General features: G+C 46.5%; 1 protein-coding gene across 1 annotated transcript in view; it reads right to left on the bottom strand.

The window, feature by feature from the left end:
- Positions 1-519: 519 nt before the first annotated feature.
- LOC142210230 (ATP-binding cassette sub-family A member 9-like) overlaps positions 520-17,975 on the bottom strand; it is a 35,252-nt gene continuing 17,796 nt past the window's right edge. The window contains exons 18-38 of the mRNA XM_075279256.1: positions 17,421-17,616; positions 15,766-15,932; positions 15,050-15,177; positions 14,655-14,792; positions 14,421-14,531; positions 14,141-14,311; positions 12,410-12,523; positions 11,423-11,539; positions 10,771-10,848; positions 9,278-9,369; positions 8,913-9,030; positions 8,417-8,534; positions 7,337-7,428; positions 6,789-6,967; positions 4,523-4,598; positions 4,242-4,336; positions 4,044-4,163; positions 2,206-2,346; positions 2,007-2,086; positions 1,382-1,437; positions 520-1,004 (exon numbers count right to left, since the gene is read on the bottom strand). Of these exons, the coding sequence (XP_075135357.1) occupies positions 912-1,004; positions 1,382-1,437; positions 2,007-2,086; positions 2,206-2,346; positions 4,044-4,163; positions 4,242-4,336; positions 4,523-4,598; positions 6,789-6,967; positions 7,337-7,428; positions 8,417-8,534; positions 8,913-9,030; positions 9,278-9,369; positions 10,771-10,848; positions 11,423-11,539; positions 12,410-12,523; positions 14,141-14,311; positions 14,421-14,531; positions 14,655-14,792; positions 15,050-15,177; positions 15,766-15,932; positions 17,421-17,616 (2,480 nt within the window). The 3' untranslated portion in view covers positions 520-911. The remainder of the gene's footprint in view (positions 1,005-1,381; positions 1,438-2,006; positions 2,087-2,205; positions 2,347-4,043; positions 4,164-4,241; positions 4,337-4,522; positions 4,599-6,788; positions 6,968-7,336; positions 7,429-8,416; positions 8,535-8,912; positions 9,031-9,277; positions 9,370-10,770; positions 10,849-11,422; positions 11,540-12,409; positions 12,524-14,140; positions 14,312-14,420; positions 14,532-14,654; positions 14,793-15,049; positions 15,178-15,765; positions 15,933-17,420; positions 17,617-17,975) is intronic.

Genomic DNA, 17,975 nt, shown 5'->3' with positions numbered 1-17,975 from the left:
AATGTTTAATAATTCAGACTGTACAGGCCGAATTTAAATCCAAAGTAGGTAAGTCCTGGTTGTTCTTGGGTCGGGGAACGTGTTTGGTAATGGTAAGTGGGGCTTTCAGGAGATGGTAAGTAAACATGGAGTGAAACTATATTCCTCCTCCCCAAGTCAAGGCGCAACTGTGCAAAATTTTGCTGAAAAATGAAGCATTTGATAAATTACCCCCGATATCTATTCACACACCCGTATTTTTTAATGGTCCACTTTTCACAGCTATGTCAAAACGGATGCAGCGAGCGCCATGTGAATAAACCCATTGAAGTTCCCGGCTCTAGTCATGGCCATTTGTTGCATTGCTGTTACTCACAACTTTGACTTGCCTGTCTACTTCTACTTGTTCTGCTGTTTCCTTCTTCTGTCTTAGACATGTGCTATGAATGACAGGTGAGAGCTCCTCCTAGGCTGTACCGCAGACATATTGTAAGAGAAGACAGACACATCCATGTACTTGTAATATCAGTGCAATCCATCTTTATTACTCAATAACATCATCTCAAAGGTGAAACACAGAAGTGCTGCAACGCTACAGCAAGATAAAAGCCGTCTCCGATCTTACTGTTGTATTTCAGAGCCCTTGTAATGCCATGTCATGCCTTGCTTTATGGTCACATGTCATGTATTGCAAGAAACTAGTTGTCAGGCAAGTTGTCAGAAATCATTGCACTTCATTTCTCTCTTATTGTTGTAATTTTTGTATGAAAGAAAAAAAAAAAGGTAAAAAAGTGACAAATACATTCTTTGGTCTTGTAATATAGTGATGTGTAGGAATGTCCTGGCCCTGATCTCCCCTGTACCCCCCGCCCGCCATAGACATATATATATATATACTCTACACTGACAGACGCTGCGGCCTCCTCGCACCTTCACACCTTCTCCGCTCTCAGTTGTTTCCATTGGAAACTGCGACTCACGTCCGCGTCCTCCATGCCCTGCTCTTTGGCCAACTCAATGAAAACCTGGAGAGTAGAAGAGGCCGTGTCAGGAAACTGTCAGAATGCAGGTGCTGGAAATGTCTCCCTATACATTAGGATGAATTCACAGGCAGCAGATTTGTGTGACTGTCCATTCATATGAATAGGGCTGCTGAAATCCAGGCACATTCTGCAGAAACATCCCCAGTCAAAGGAACAGAGTGGATTTTTAGTTGCAGAAAGTTCTGAAAGCAGTCTGCAGTATGTGAATATATCCTTAGTGTCCAGTGCCGACCCCTTCTCTAGGTAGTGTCTGGCAGGACTGGACCGCTATCACTAGTTTTGTTTAGGTCGCACATTAGTTTTCGGTTTCGCCTCTACCCATTACCACAGAATAGTAGTAAGTAATGTGTCGGTGTTACCTGCTCCAGGGTGGGCTGGGAGAAGTTGTACTCTTCTAGGTTGTAGGCCCGTTTAGCTGTGGATGGGAAACAGCAGATTATAATGGGGTGTGTGACCTGTACGGCAGGTCCGGAGACACTAACACATCGGACAAGCTACAGCATAGTGTTGTGTGAAGAGCTAAAGAAGAGATGCAATACCAGACACTGCCTATAGACAATGGTGGCGCTGTTTCTAGAGCACAGAAAAGGCATCTAGTACTACTGTGACTGTGACTAAAAAAGGACACGGACACATTAAAGGGATTGTTCCTGAATTGGACTAAGCCCTACAGAGACCAGGGGAAGGTGTAAAATAAAAAGAAGCATGCTGACATTTTCCTGGGGCTCTGTTGTCCACTGCCAAACTCCATTCGTTCTCATGCTGGGGCCTCGTTTCCAGAAGTCCTAGGCCCCCTGTGTCTCATGTGGGGAGCAGGACTTCTAAAAATGAGGACACCACAAGTCTGAACAGACACCGGCAGTGGACAACATAGCACCAGGAACAGCTGGATTTGCTTTTTATGCTCTGTACCACATATTCACTACCAATGGGGCTGCAGGGCATGTAGGGTCATGTGACCTTATTATCAGTATATGGCGGTACCTTCCTCCAGCAGACAGAAGACATGTGACAAGGTGCCCACATCATCCTTTGGTATCTTGTATGCCAGCAAGGAGGAGAATCTGTGGGAATAGATTATAAGCAGATGGGTCACACAGAAGACCAGGTGGACAAGGGGGCAGCGACATGAGATCCTGTCCTCAGAGCATACAGGACATGGCAGCCATGCTGGATGACTTACCTGTCCTGTCTCTCTGCATGAGGAAACAAGCGGATCACTTCCTTGTGAATGGTCTCCGGCTGCTGGGAATCCTTCACTTTGATCTCCAGGAGATAGTCTTTACCAAATCTGCTCTTGAGTTGCTGTATGGAGCCGATGCATCTAGAGAGACGAGCGGCCATTACTCTATTACATCAGGCCATATCTACAATGTGTGTGTCCCCAGACCGTCCAGGTCCCACCAGTGGAATTGTTTCTAGGGGCCCACCACCAAGACCCCTGCAGATCAGCTGTACTGACACAGGGAGCTAAAGATAATAACATGTTGGGAGCCATGGTGCTCAACCATACCATGTAAACCCACTGCTACACCCTGTATGACAAATGAACAGCGTGGCTCCTAGAATTGTCACCATTACCTGTAGCCACACTGTCTAGGGGTAATTTTTTCTATTGCCTATCCTCAGGTCCTCAGGATAGGCCATAAATACCTAATCGGTAGGGGGCTGACACATGGCCCCAGCTGCTGTATGGAGCCATCTTCGGCACCCATTCTGTATACAACACACAGAGCTGGAAGCAAAAAGCTCCATCCGTGGTATAGTTTCCCGGCGCCTTCACTGCAGCTCAACTCTCACCGACTTCAATGTGTGCTGAGATGCAGTGAAGGTGCCCGGCTAATACACAGAGGGGAGCGCTTGGACTGCTTGCAGCCCCCAGCCATGATGCTGTGCTCTAAGGAACGCACCCCCAGTACAAGTCTATGGACGAGTACTGTCAGGGGGAAGGTGTTCCTCACAGCCCAGCAATGACGCTATACCAGGGGTACGAAATCTTCGGCTCTCCAGCTGTTGTAAAACTACAACTCCCAGCATGTATACTTGCTCTACTGTTTTTGGGTCTCCCATGGAAGTGAATGGAGCATGTTGTAGTTTCACAGCAGCTGGCGTGCCGAAGATAGCTGACCCCTGCGCTAGACTGTCAGGAACGCCCTTCTGACAGTGGGGAGAGATCGGTGCCGAAATTAACGGCAACAGTATCTCCAGGCAAGGGTCACAAAATGGGAATTCAGCGCATTGTTGGCTTTCTAGTGGTATATAAAACTATATATGCACAAGGACCACCTCTAAAAAGTGTTATCCTGGACAACCCCTTTAATGTCCCTCAACATATTGGCTTCCATCACTGCCCTCCTCCACCCACAAAATAACGACCTCATCCATGGTCCCCAAACAGTATAGGGGGCCAGTGAAGGGGACACTGTATGAGGTAAGAATAGTAAGGGGGCCACTGTATGGGGAGTGGGAAAGTGGCCCCTTCACTGGTTCAATGGGGCCTGTGGCCTACAAGCCTGTGAGTGGTAGAGCAGGAAGCCAGTTTCTTTCAGCTATAGTAGTAGCAGAACCAGGTCAGCGGCGCCACATCTCCCTGTTTTTCCAATCCAGTTGTTAAAACCAGATCACAAAATCAGGGAGAACCTGTCTGCATAACTTACCTTACCCCACTCCTGCTATCGGCCTCTCCCCTACCCACTGCAGACTGGACCCCTATGCACTGCACAGCATGTCGTGATGACGTAATGTGCAGCGTACGGGGATCCCTGGCCAGGAGTCGAGATAGGTAAGTGAATGGGGGCCTTACTGCTCCTCCTCTGCCTATTAAAAAAAAGCAATGGGGGTCTGGTAGGGCCCCGTAAAGGCACGGGGCCCATCAGGGGATTCACCGGTACCCCGGTGGGACAATCCTACCCTGCCTGCCTTCTATTGTAGATGACCCCTCTGTACCCCACAGCCGGGCAGTACAAGCTACGTGTCCTGTACTAGACTGCAGGCCCGTAGCTCCTTTAACTCTTGGTTTACCTGAGTTTGCCGGCAATCATGATGGCGACTCGGTCACACACAGCCTCGGCCTCCTCCATGTAGTGGGTGGTCAGTATCGCCCCTCGCTCCTTGTTCTTGAAGGCCGCTCTGATGGCTCTCCTTCAGGGTGAGAAGAAAGGTGAAGGAAGGAAGACTGGAAGGAAGGAAGATTTATCAGTCTTCAGCCATCTTTCTTACCATAGACGCTGCTGACCTCTGGGGTCCAGCCCAGTAGAGGGCTCATCCAGGAGGACAATGGTGGGATTACCCAGCATGCTGATAGCAAAACACACCTGAAATGGAGAGAGATGGATCTCAGGAGGCCACAGGGCTTAAAGTGGACCTCCAATTATAAGATACCTTCTCATTAATGAATAGTACAGGTGAATATAAGAACATTGTAATACATCTTATTGAAGAGAAATGAAGCGATGACACCGGTGTGACGGCACCTTATAGTGTGTGATGTGCGGCCTCACCTTTCTGGACACTCCAGCAGATAACTTCTTGGCCGGTTTTCCTAAATGGTCCTTCAACTCCAAAGCATCGGCAACCCTGAGAGGAGGAGAATGAATTTTATACAACTTTCTCTGACGCCATAAAACATCCTGACCTCAGTAGTAGGAAGTCATAGCTCATAATTCTCAAAGGAAAGAATAAGGGACAGAATGTGTGGAACGCTTTGCCCGGCAAATTTACATATAGTAAGACTCAGCTCCAGCCTCATCCATTTCTACTTTGGCCCTGTCCAGTCCCAACAATGTCTCTTTGAGCCCCCACTCAGAATAACACCCCTATAGTGGCCCTGACAATGTAATATTCACCCTTCAGTTTTCCCCCACAGTATAATGGCCCCCTCCTGGTGCCCCCACTGTATATACACTCTCCTCCTGGTGCTCTCACTGTATATACACTCTCCTCCTGGTGCCCCCACTGTATATACACTCTCCTCCTGGTACCCCCACTGTATATACACTCTCCTCCTGGTGCCCCCACTGTATATACACTCTACTCCTGGTGCCCCCACTGTATATACACTCTCCTCCTAGTGCCCCCACTGTATATACACTCTCCTCCTAGTGCCCCCACTGTATATACACTCTCCTCCTAGTGCCCCCACTGTATATACACTCTACTCCTGGTGCCCCCACTGTATATACACTCTCCTCCTGGTGCCCCCACTGTATATACACTCTCCTCCTGGTGCCCCCACTGTATATACACTCTCCTCCTGGTGCCCCCACTGTATATACACTCTCCTCCTGGTGCCCCCACTGTATATACACTCTCCTCCTGGTGCCCCCACTGTATATACACTCTCCACCTGGTGCCCCCACTGTATATACACTCTCCTCCTGGTGCTCTCACTGTATATACACTCTCCTCCTGGTGCCCCCACTGTATATACACTCTCCTCCTAGTGCCCCCACTGTATATACACTCTCCTCCTGGTGCCCCCACGGTATATACACTCTTCTCCTGGTGCCCCCACTGTATATACACTCTCCTCCTGGTGCTCTCACTGTATATACACTCTCCTCCTGGTGCCCCCACTGTATATACACTCTCCTCCTGGTACCCCCACTGTATATACACTCTCCTCCTGGTGCCCCCACTGTATATACACTCTACTCCTGGTGCCCCCACTGTATATACACTCTCCTCCTAGTGCCCCCACTGTATATACACTCTCCTCCTAGTGCCCCCACTGTATATACACTCTCCTCCTAGTGCCCCCACTGTATATACACTCTACTCCTGGTGCCCCCACTGTATATACACTCTCCTCCTGGTGCCCCCACTGTATATACACTCTCCTCCTGGTGCCCCCACTGTATATACACTCTCCTCCTGGTGCCCCCACTGTATATACACTCTCCTCCTGGTGCCCCCACTGTATATACACTCTCCTCCTGGTGCCCCCACTGTATATACACTCTCCACCTGGTGCCCCCACTGTATATACACTCTCCTCCTGGTGCCCCCACTGTATATACACTCTCCTCCTGGTGCTCTCACTGTATATACACTCTCCTCCTAGTGCCCCCACTGTATATACACTCTCCTCCTGGTGCCCCCACTGTATATACACTCTTCTCCTGGTGCCCCCACTGTATATACACTCTCCACCTGGTGCCCCCACTGTATATACACTCTCCACCTGGTGCCCCCACTGTATATACACTCTCCTCCTGGTGCCCCCACTGTATATACACTCTCCTCCTGGTGCCCCCACTGTATATACACTCTCCTCCTAGTGCCCCCACTGTATATACACTCTCCTCCTGGTGCCCCCACGGTATATACACTCTTCTCCTGGTGCCCCCACTGTATATACACTCTCCTCCTGGTGCCCCCACTGTATATACACTCTCCTCCTAGTGCCCCCACGGTATATACACTCTCCTCCTGGTGCCCCCACTGTATATACACTCTCCTCCTGGAGCTCTCACTGTATATACACTCTCCTCCTGGTGCCCCCACTGTATATACACTCTCCTCCTGGTGCCCCCACTGTATATACACTCTCCTCCTGGTGCTCTCACTGTATAATGGAAACCCCCCCCCCCCTCCACTTATAGTCACCTCTCCGTGTCCTCCTACAGTCCTCTACCTTTTCAGTTCCTGGGGGGATTCAAAGAGCAGCAAGTGCAATGTAAGTCATGTCACCATTTCTCAGTAGAGGGCGGGCAGCTTACTGCTTCACGATTGTATTCACTTCCGCGTGTGACGGGCATCTCTTACCGTCTGATGGCCGTGTCGGCGTCCTCCTTCCTTAGGCCTTTTACAGCAGCGTAAATCTCTAGATGTTCCTTTATGGTCAGGCTGGGCCATAAGGGGCTGGTCTGAGGACAGTAGCCCAGGAAGGCCGTGCACTCCTCCATCTTCTGGGGTACCGGAGACCCCACCCCGCACAGCTCCACCTGCAGATAACACATAATGTTAGTGTATACTATATCTGCAACAATCTTATATAACTGTTTTCAGACTGACTTATGGCAGCCTGTATACCGGGACTACAAGAGCAGAGGGGTTGTTACAGTGTGATGTCTAGGAATGGCTACAACCCCCATGTAGATGGCTACTGAGGCTCTAATGGGTTTCCTGCACTATCCCAGAACAATCCTGCTGGAAAGGGAGCAACTGCTGTAAATTTGGGAATGATTTACTTCTGGTTTAGGGCTATGCTCGGAGCGCTCATTCCTATGAGATAAATCCGATTTCCCGCTGATTTTGGCTTTTCCTATTTACCAGGACGTTTCTGCTCCTCTCCAGGCCTCGGGGATACTCACATTTCCCGCGGTTGGTTCCTCCTCCCCCGCCAGCAGATACGCCGAGGTGGTTTTTCCTGCTCCATTGGGTCCTAATAGGCCGAGCACCTCACCTTAACATAAAAGACACGGAAGTCATCATCCTGCACATCAATAATGGACGAGAATCCAGATCTTATAGGGAAGGAGTTGACATTTTTTTGTGGCCGCTTCTGTGAGCATGTGTAGTACACTCCTGTAGTTCTATTGAGTTCTTACTACGCCTGCTCGCGTAAGCGGCCACAAAAAATGGCCGCCCGCATGTGAAGTTGGCTCTGCCTGAGGCCCGCTGGCAGAGCCGACTTGCGCATGCATTGAATTTTAACCCCCGCGCTCCAGAGGAAGACACGTGAAGAGGCAATTGCTGACAAAAATGGAGGCGACACTGGAGAGAGTTCTGTCACAGTATCGGAGACGTCCCAAGTGCTGTTTGAGCGCTGGGGACCGTCCCCAGTGCTGCGAGAGAAGTAATTTGCATACCGACAAAAACTGGGATTTCAAGGGAACGGCGGCGCGGAGAGGACAACGAAAGGTAGGAGAAGAACAGCCTTTCTTAAGGCTATTCCGACGTGTTACTGAGAAAAAAAGGCGTTTGAATGATAGGATCCCTTTAACAGCATTTAGTGATCTGCTTTACTGCAGTCTCATGGCTATAGGCAGCACTAGCCTGGAGCTGGAGTCACTGAGGTCTATGGGAGAGTTTTCTAGACTTTCTCTGCAGGGGAAGGAAGGGGGGGGATAGGAGATAAGCTGTGACATCATCTACGGTCAGTGGTGGATGGAATGATGGATTATTCTGGGTGTTATCTTCTATTGTAGTCCTGTCTGTAATGTAAATGAGGTGACTGATGCAAAGAAAATTCCTAAAACATCGGCCTAATATTAGGCTTTAAAGCCAGAGTGAAAATCCCAGGATTTAGTCATTGTTTTTAAAATATATGTAGCGACATGGAAAATTCTTTTAAAAATATGATTAAAACCCGGTTTAAGAAATCGGTAATTTTTTCCTATTATTTAGCATAACTTCAGGTCACCTCCATACAAACAATCTTGTATACAAACCTTTTCTGACGTGAAATGAGATATTTTTTGTGGCCACTTTCCTCTTTTTCTTAAGCTGGTACCAGCGACTCCGGACACGATATTCTTTGCGCAGGCCGTCAACGATAATCACCGGTTTCTTAAAAATAAAGTGAAAAATCCTTTGTAAGTCAGGAGGGTAAATGTCAGTAAATCTTGTAGTATAGACCACAGACTCATGACAGGGGTCGGCTTCTACATACACATGATCTTGTACATGGATGGATCTGTGAGAAAGTGGCATTGGCCAAACACGGCTGGGCCACAAAATGGACGGGAATAAGAGCTGTCCTATGTTTTGCCACAAGACATGTCAGATCCCCAGCGACAACACATGCACATATGTACGAGCTGAGACAGTTGTCAGCCACACATGCACCAGACTGTCAGTGACTGAGATTGTTGGTATACGGCACTATTAGACGGCAGTATATACCTGTAACATACCACTACTATCATACATCACATGAGCACTTACCTCCTCCACATTTTGGGAAGCCAACAGGGTCTCAACCTTTTCTCTTTCTTCCAAGACGTCCTCCGGGCCTTCCAGGGTCTCCGGGTTCTTCTTCAGTTTAGTTTTCTGCCTGTAAGTTCTACAATTCGCAGGAAGAAACCGTAATGTCATCTGTATAATAGACTATAATACGTAATACAGACTCTTACTGCAGAGATGGAGAGTGAGTATTAATAATATGTGTATAAGATGTAGCAGAGCTGAATGTGTCACTGAGCTGATAACTGGTAACACCAGAGATAACACAATGTCATATCACCCGGACTCAGCTCTGCTACATCAGCGCTACCATGTAAATCAGGCTGAATATACCGACTGTACAGAACCTGAAAACTGGATCTCTCTTGATGGTCTTCTTCCCCCAACGCCATTCCAGGAACCACAGGATGCCAAAGAATAAGAAGATTTGTATGATGGGCTGAGAAGAAGACACAGAGGGGAAGATACATGTAAGACAGCGGCCACATATCTATTGCAGTCCCACAGAAGTGAACGGCAGGATTGTGCGTTCATGAAAAGCTACTCTATTAATTTAGGGGGCACAAAGACCCTTCCTTCTTATGATCAGTGGGGGTCCCAGCAATCCCACACCATTCCATTGGAGAGGAAATGGCTTTAACTGAATGGATGCAGATAGTGAAATCCGCAGCCTGGAAATTCTTTCCATGGAATTTCCTCTTTTATCTGCAACAAAATTGATATGTCAAGGAATCAAAGCAAATTCTGCCTTGAGTATATAAATATAATAAATTCCTGTGTGTTCGGGGTCTTAGTATTTACAGACCAGTGGCGGATCCAGGGTTTGCGGGGCCCTGGGCAATTGAATTTGGCGGGGCCCTACTTACCGGGGGGTCTTCGCACTTCTAACCTGTACCTCCCAACTGTTGAAAACGAGAAGGAGGGAATACTTTTATGTTGACTCCGCCCATTCTCATTCATTTTCACGTGATTCCACACAGTATAATCCTCCTACAGTCACCCGTAAAATATATATGTCCCCCCTCCATCTCCAACCATTTTCATATACACCCTTCATCTACACCTAGTTTCATGTCCCCCCCTCTATCTCTGTCCCCAGTTTCATGCCATTCTCCCCCCTTAATCTTCCCACAGTTTCATGCCCCCCCCTTTCATCTGCCCCAGTGTCATGCCATTCTCCCCCCCTTCATCTGCCCCAATGTCATGCCGTTCTCTCCCCTTCATCTGCCCCAGTGTCATGCCGTTCTCCCCCCCCTTCATCTGCCCCAATGTCATGCCATTCCCCCCTTCATCTGCCCCAGTGTCATGCCATTCTCCCCCCCTTCATCTGCCCCAGTATCATGCCATTCTCCCCCCTTCATCTGCCTCAGTGTCATGCCGTTCTCCCCCCCTTCATTTGCCCCAGTGTCATGCCATTCTCCCCCCCTTCATCTGCCCCAATGTCATGCCGTTCTCTCCCCTTCATCTGCCCCAGTGTCATGCCGTTCTCCCCCCCCCTTCATCTGCCCCAATGTCATGCTATTCCCCCCCTTCATCTGCCCCAGTGTCATGCCATTCTCCCCCCTTCATCTGCCCCAGTGTCATGCCGTTCTCCCCCCCTCCATCTGCCCCAGTATCATGCCATTCTCCCCCCTTCATCTGCCTCAGTGTCATGCCGTTCCCCCCCCCCTTCATTTGCCCCCCCTTCATTTGCCCCAGCAGGAGCTGTCAGCTCCTGCTTTAAACGCCTATGTATTCAGCTCATCGGCGTCCGTAGGACGGGACATGCTGACCGGGACCATTTTGTTAGGTCCGGGCCGCGCCGCGGCTCTGGATTCGTCCCTGTTACAGACATACTCACTATCATGACAAGGAAGTATTCTAGTGGGATTTCCCAATCCTCTGCATCATAGTAACCGGTGACATAGGGGCTGGTCAGCTGGAAAGAAAAGAGAAGAAAAGTGATAGAAGTAGAAATGAAATGAACAGCAAAATGTGACATCTTCTTCATCTAGTCTAGTCGTGTCTCTGCCTCAAAATCAGCAACAGATTCTGCCCTGACTCTGAGGCCCCTTACAGATGAGCGTGGGCGAGATCAGCGGCGTTACTCCCACTATATTCAATGGGAATCGGAGATCGGAGCAGGAAGCTGAAAGAATAAGTATCCTGCTCTATCCTGCTGCGGACTCTGTGGCGTGAGATAATCCATTAGGCCTAAACAGAGTCGGAAAGTCATGGCGGAATAGTGAAGCTCTACTTTGGATTCTGACGCAGGGGGAGGGGGGGGGGGGTATTAGGGAGGAGGATAAGAGGAGTCTGAGGTGCATGTCTGCCTCAAATACCTCTTCATTTTCCACCATGTGAACTTAGCTTAAGGGTCCTTGCCATGAGCGATGGGAGGCCCAGAGCAAGTACAGGTCAGTGATATAGTAAGTCCATCAGTGTTATTTCTAGTGGACCAATGTAAGTAAGCGATTGCACCGGCCAAACACCCAACTTTCCCGGAAACTTACTATATTTATCAGGATCACTCCAAGGCTACTGCTTGGAAATATTAAGGCATACAGCAGTGATATATGGGAAACAAATTTGCTGAATAAGTCTGCTAAAGCCAAGGGAACCAAGGAAGTCTGAAAGAGAGAAGATGAAACTCAAGTTCTGAGCCACTTTATACATCACACAATATGTCACCGGCTCTATAGGGGGAGACAGTCCCATAATCCCCGATATCACCCTACAGGTGCAGTCAGCAGTATACAGGCAGTATGTACAGCAGTGTATACAGGAATTATACAGGTAGAGGAGCTATAAAGGGTGCATAGACTGTAGTGGTGTCTGTGGGGGTCACATACGCTATAGCTGTAGTCTGCTGACAGCGCCCTCTCCAGGACACGTCCTTCGGCTACACACTACATCCAGGGCTGCATTAACACATCGGTGGGCCCAGTAGAAAGATTTCATAAATGGGCCCCCCCATCACCACCACTTAGAAATACCTGACCCCCCCCCCCCAAATATAATGCCCCCTCAGTGACTCTCACATGGTATAATGCCTCCTTAGTGGTCCCATACAATATAATGCCCCTCAGTGGCCCATCACACTATCTAATGCCGCTGCAGAGGCATCAGATATTAACAGGTCCCCAGTGATCCCTCATACATTACCCTGTCCCACCTCGGTGGCCTCTCACACATTATTTTATAATGCCCCCCTCCACTTTGCCCCAAAGTATAATGTCCCTTTTCTAATTTGCCCTCCACCAGTAACACATCCCCTATCCAAGTTACCCCACTGTATAATTTCTCTTCTCCAGGATTTCCCCACAGTATCAGGTCTCACTACATCATACTGCCTGCTCCAAACCCTACGCTGGAAGCAGAGATAGGGGGCCCCACTACCATAGGGCCCGATGCAAGTGTATGGTTACAGCAGTCCTGCCTACAGCTTATCCCCACAGTCCCCATACACTGACATATCCACGTACACAAGGATTACTTACTATTATGAAGAACAAGGACCAGATGTCGTAATGGGTTTTATTCTTCCCAAAAAGAAAAGCAAGTATATACACGTAGAAGATCATCGCTGCACCGTAACTAATAATACTGACAATCTGTGAGGACAGAAAATATACAGAGATTACACACAGGACTAGTATATGTACAGATATCATCTATATACATGCTATAAATGCATTAGATGACATATCTTGTGACAACCAATATTATGCTCCAGAGCTGCGCTCACTATTCTGCTGGTGCAGTCACTGTGTACATACATTACATTACTTATCCTGTATTATACTCCAGAGCTGCGCTCACTATTCTGCTGGTGCAGTCACTGTGTACATACATTACATTACTTATCCTGTATTATACTCCAGAGCTGCGCTCACTATTCTGCTGGTACAGTCACTGTGTACATACATTACATTACTTATCCTGTATTATACTCCAGAGCTGCGCTCACTATTCTGCTGGTACAGTCACTGTGTACATACATTACATTACTTATCCTGTATTATACTCCAGAGCTGCGCTCACTATTCTGCTGGTGCAGTCACTGTGTACATACATTACATTACTTATCCTGTATTATACTCCAGAGCTGTGCTCACTATTCTGCTGGTGCAGTCACTGTGTACATACATTACATTACTTATCTTGTATTATACTCCAGAGCTGCGCTCACTATTCTGCTGATACAGTCACTGTGTACATACATTACATTACTTATCCTGTATTATACTCCAGAGCTGCGCTCACTATTCTGCTGGTGCAGTCACTGTGTACATACATTACATTACTTATCCTGTATTATACTCCAGAGCTGCGCTCACTATTCTGCTGGTGCAGTCACTATGTACATACATTACATTACTTATCCTGTATTATACTCCAGAGCTGCGCTCACTATTCTGCTGGTGCAGTCACTGTGTACATACATTACATTACTTATCCTGTATTATACTCCAGAGCTGCACTCACTATTCTGCTGGTGCAGTCACTATGTACATACATTACATTACTTATCCTGTATTATACTCCAGAGCTGCGCTCACTATTCTGCTGGTGCAGTCACTGTGTACATTACATTACTTATCCTGTATTATACTCCAGAGCTGCGCTCACTATTATGCTGGTACAGTCACTGTGTACATACATTACATTACTTATCCTGTATTATACTCCAGAGCTGTGCTCACTATTCTGCTGGTACAGTCACTGTGTACATACATTACATTACTTATCCTGTATTATACTCCAGAGCTGCGCTCACTATTCTGCTGGTGCAGTCACTGTGTACATACATTACATTACTTATCCTGTATTATACTCCAGAGCTGTGCTCACTATTCTGCTGGTGCAGTCACTGTGTACATACATTACATTACTTATCCTGTATTATACTCCAGAGCTGCGCTCACTATTCTCCTGGTACAGTCACTGTGTACATACATTACATTACTTATCCTGTATTATACCCCAGAGCTGCGCTCACTATTCTGCTGGTACAGTCACTGTGTACATACATTACATTACTTATCCTGTATTATACTCCAGAGCTGCGCTCACTATTCTGCTGGTGCAGTCACTGTGTACATACATTACATTACTTATTCTGTATTATACTCCAGAGCTGCGCTCACTATTACAGCTCTGGGATGATGATGAATGTCAGATATATATAACACTACATTCTAGTTATTTGCCTCTCCCCGGTCACTCACCAGAAGTACGGTCATCCCGAAATAAAAGACATTTAATTGGCTGAAAGCAAAAAATATTGCGGTCAGCAGGAAGAGGAGGAGACAGTAGACCGTGACGTCCACCAACGCTTGTCCGAGCCAGTACGCCGAGGAGAAGAGACCTGACAACCGCAGCTGACACCGAGCTTTGATCTAAGAAAGTCGAGATTACTTGGTTAGGTCAATGAGTTGCTTATTGTGAATCTGCGTCATAACGTGGCGGCTGTGCCAGGATACGTCTGGCATTGGGCGCACTACTCACCATGTTGTCACTGATACTGCTCATTGCAATGTGAGGGGAGAGACTGGCCGAGAACATGGTGTAAAGTACAATCATGTCCATATGAATCTCATACAAATTATGCATAGCACCCTATAAAAAAAATTGGGGAAAATGAAGGAAACGGTGAATAACTCAGCTTTCCCAGAAACAGATAACACCACTGAGCACTTCTATGTGTTTCCATGTTGATGACACTTTCCCCCAGTTACATACATGTAGATAGGGATTGTTCCACACATGGATGAGGTTGGCAGACTCGGACATCTGGAGGAAGGCATTACTGATGACGTTCACCAGTACCGGGAATACGTTTATTGCTTTGGTGTTTCCAACTATGTGAAAGCTGTAACCCTACAAAAGAAGTAATGCAGTGTATGAACCATGTCCAACAATGTCACAGTGTCCCTAACAAGAATGGCAGCCACCACCAGGGGGAGCTCACTGCAGACACATCTATACAGCTGCCATTAGACTCCATACAGTGAGCGCCCTCTAGTGGTGGCTGCAGGTAGACAGAATTCATTACAATAAAATACCTTTCCCCCCAATTCACAGCATTAACCCCTAAACCATACTCCCTTTTAACACCTTGCTACCTGTATCCGTACCTTATCTCCATGAGAGACCTCAATGGCGCCCTTATATTTTTCGGTCTTTAGATCATATTCTCCATCAACAACATCCACCACAATATCCTGAGCTCGCACGGCCATGACAAAGTCTTCTATAGGGGAGCCTGGGAGGGGGAGTAAAGAAGAAAAGGTCCTTAAATCTGAGTCAGGTAAAGCTGAGTGACACCCAAAGAGGCGGCCGTTATACATACCACATGGTCATCACACAGCTTTCCTAGTTATACAACAACACATTACATACTAGTCATATGTTTACAGAATCCAGCTTTGATGAATTGTGCATATATTGTAGTGTGAATAGTTACATATTATGTGTATGGTTGTGGCTTTCCAGGACAAAGGGAAAAGGTAACATCAAAGTCATAATTCATGTTTCATAACCATCTGCATTCAGACATATGGTTGGGAAACACGGACACATCTCTGACATCAAATATCTGGATATTTATGTCTTTTTATTACATAGTTTTTCTATAAGCACTGGACCTTCTTGTCTATATCCGAAATTTCATAAAGTTGTCTTTCGTTCTAAAAAGTCCTCATAAAACCAAAGGGAGAAAAAAAAAGGCGCAGGTGTGAGTGGTCTGGGTATACGGGAGGCAGTGTACATGGGGTAGGTGGTGACGGGCTTGTGGGGTGAATATAAATTCAGTTTGGAAAATATGTCTATGATTGAGAGTACAAACAGCTACCTGTGTTATTGTGAATCAGGAGGTTGGTGTAGTAGCCGTGATATCGGTCTCCTGGTCTAGAGAAGTAGAGATTGGGAGACAGATCCAAAGAATATATAAAAGGGACAACATGCATGTATATAGTCATTCCGATCAGTGGCAGGATGAACAAGGTCAAGATCAGTAATCTAGAAAAAAAGAAAAAAGTACATTATATATCTATACAGATGTAACTTATCAATGTACAGATAGAGTATATAGCCTATACTGATCCTGAGTTATACCCTGTATTATACTCCAGAGCTGCGCTCACTATTCTGCTGGTACAGTCACTGTTTACATACATTACATTACTTATCCAGTATTATACTCCAGAGCTGCAGTCACTATTCTGCTGGTACAGTCACTGTGTACATACATTAAATTACTTATCCTGTATTATACTCCAGAGCTGCGCTCACTATTCTGCTGGTACAGTCACTGTGTACATACATTACATTACTTATCCTGTATTATACCCCAGAGCTGCGCTCACTATTCTGCTGGTACAGTCACTGTGTACATACATTACATTACTTATCCTGTATTATACTCCAGAGCTGCGCTCACTATTCTGCTGGTACAGTCACTGTGTACATACATTACATTACTTATCCTGTATTATACTCCAGAGCTGCGCTCACTATTCTGCTGGTGCAGTCACTGTGTACATACATTACATTACTTATCCTGTATTATACTCCAGAGCTGTGCTCACTATTCTGCTGGTGCAGTCACTGTGTACATACATTACATTACTTATCCTGTATTATACTCCAGAGCTGCGCTCACTATTCTGCTGGTACAGTCACTGTTTACATACATTACATTACTTATCCTGTATTATACTCCAGAGCTGCGCTCACTATTCTGCTAGTGCAGTCACTGTGTACATACATTACATTACTTATCCAGTATTATACTCCAGAGCTGCAGTCACTATTCTGCTGGTACAGTCACTGTGTACATACATTAAATTACTTATCCTGTATTATACTCCAGAGCTGCGCTCACTATTCTGCTGGTACAGTCACTGTGTACATACATTACATTACTTATCCTGTATTATACCCCAGAGCTGCGCTCACTATTCTGCTGGTACAGTCACTGTGTACATACATTACATTACTTATCCTGTATTATACTCCAGAGCTGCGCTCACTATTCTGCTGGTACAGTCACTGTGTACATACATTACATTACTTATCCTGTATTATACTCCAGAGCTGCGCTCACTATTCTGCTGGTGCAGTCACTGTGTACATACATTACATTACTTATCCTGTATTATACTCCAGAGCTGTGCTCACTATTCTGCTGGTGCAGGCACTGTGTACATACATTACATTACTTATCCTGTATTATACTCCAGAGCTGCGCTCACTATTCTGCTGGTACAGTCACTGTGTACATACATTACATTACTTATCCTGTATTATACCCCAGAGCTGCGCTCACTATTCTGCTGGTACAGTCACTGTGTACATACATTACATTACTTATCCTGTATTATACTCCAGAGCTGCGCTCACTATTCTGCTGGTACAGTCACTGTGTACATACATTACATTACTTATCCTGTATTATACTCCAGAGCTGCGCTCACTATTCTACGTCTTGTATGTGTTGTAACTCACATAGATCTGAAGGTTTTTTTGTCATGTTTCAGCTTTAGATATCGAATCCGTGCAGCAGTCAGAACTTGTTGTTTCCAGAGCTGAAATCCACTTAATGTTACAGTTCCTGAGTCTGACATCAATAAAAGAGACTCGTCCATTTCTGCTGAGAAGGCGTCATCTGCTGTTTGCTGTTCATGTCCAAAAACACTGAAATCTACAATGAGAGGAAGAATCACATGACAGTGAGAAATATCTACCGTATATATGATCTGGTGTCATATCTGGCCTTATACTCAATTTCCTCTCAAATTTTTTGTTATACTTTTTCCATAGGAGCAGTATTATACTACAGGTAGTCCTCGACTTACGACATTGATCCATTCTTACGCGTAAACCGAATTTCGATGTAAGTCGGAAACATACCATACGACGCCGCGTAGGAACGGATCAATGTGATTTAGTGTACAGTGGCTCGGAACCGAGGAAGACTGTACCATATACAGTACAGTATAGTACAGTACAGTACAGTCTTCCTTGAGAAGAGCCGAGAAGTTCTGTGCCGCTGCACACTAA

The sequence above is a fragment of the Leptodactylus fuscus genome, chromosome 6, assembly GCF_031893055.1.
Source record: "Leptodactylus fuscus isolate aLepFus1 chromosome 6, aLepFus1.hap2, whole genome shotgun sequence".
Classification (NCBI taxonomy): domain Eukaryota; kingdom Metazoa; phylum Chordata; class Amphibia; order Anura; family Leptodactylidae; genus Leptodactylus; species Leptodactylus fuscus.
Note: the sequence above shows the minus strand (reverse complement) of the source record. Positions and strands in the feature narration are given on the sequence as shown.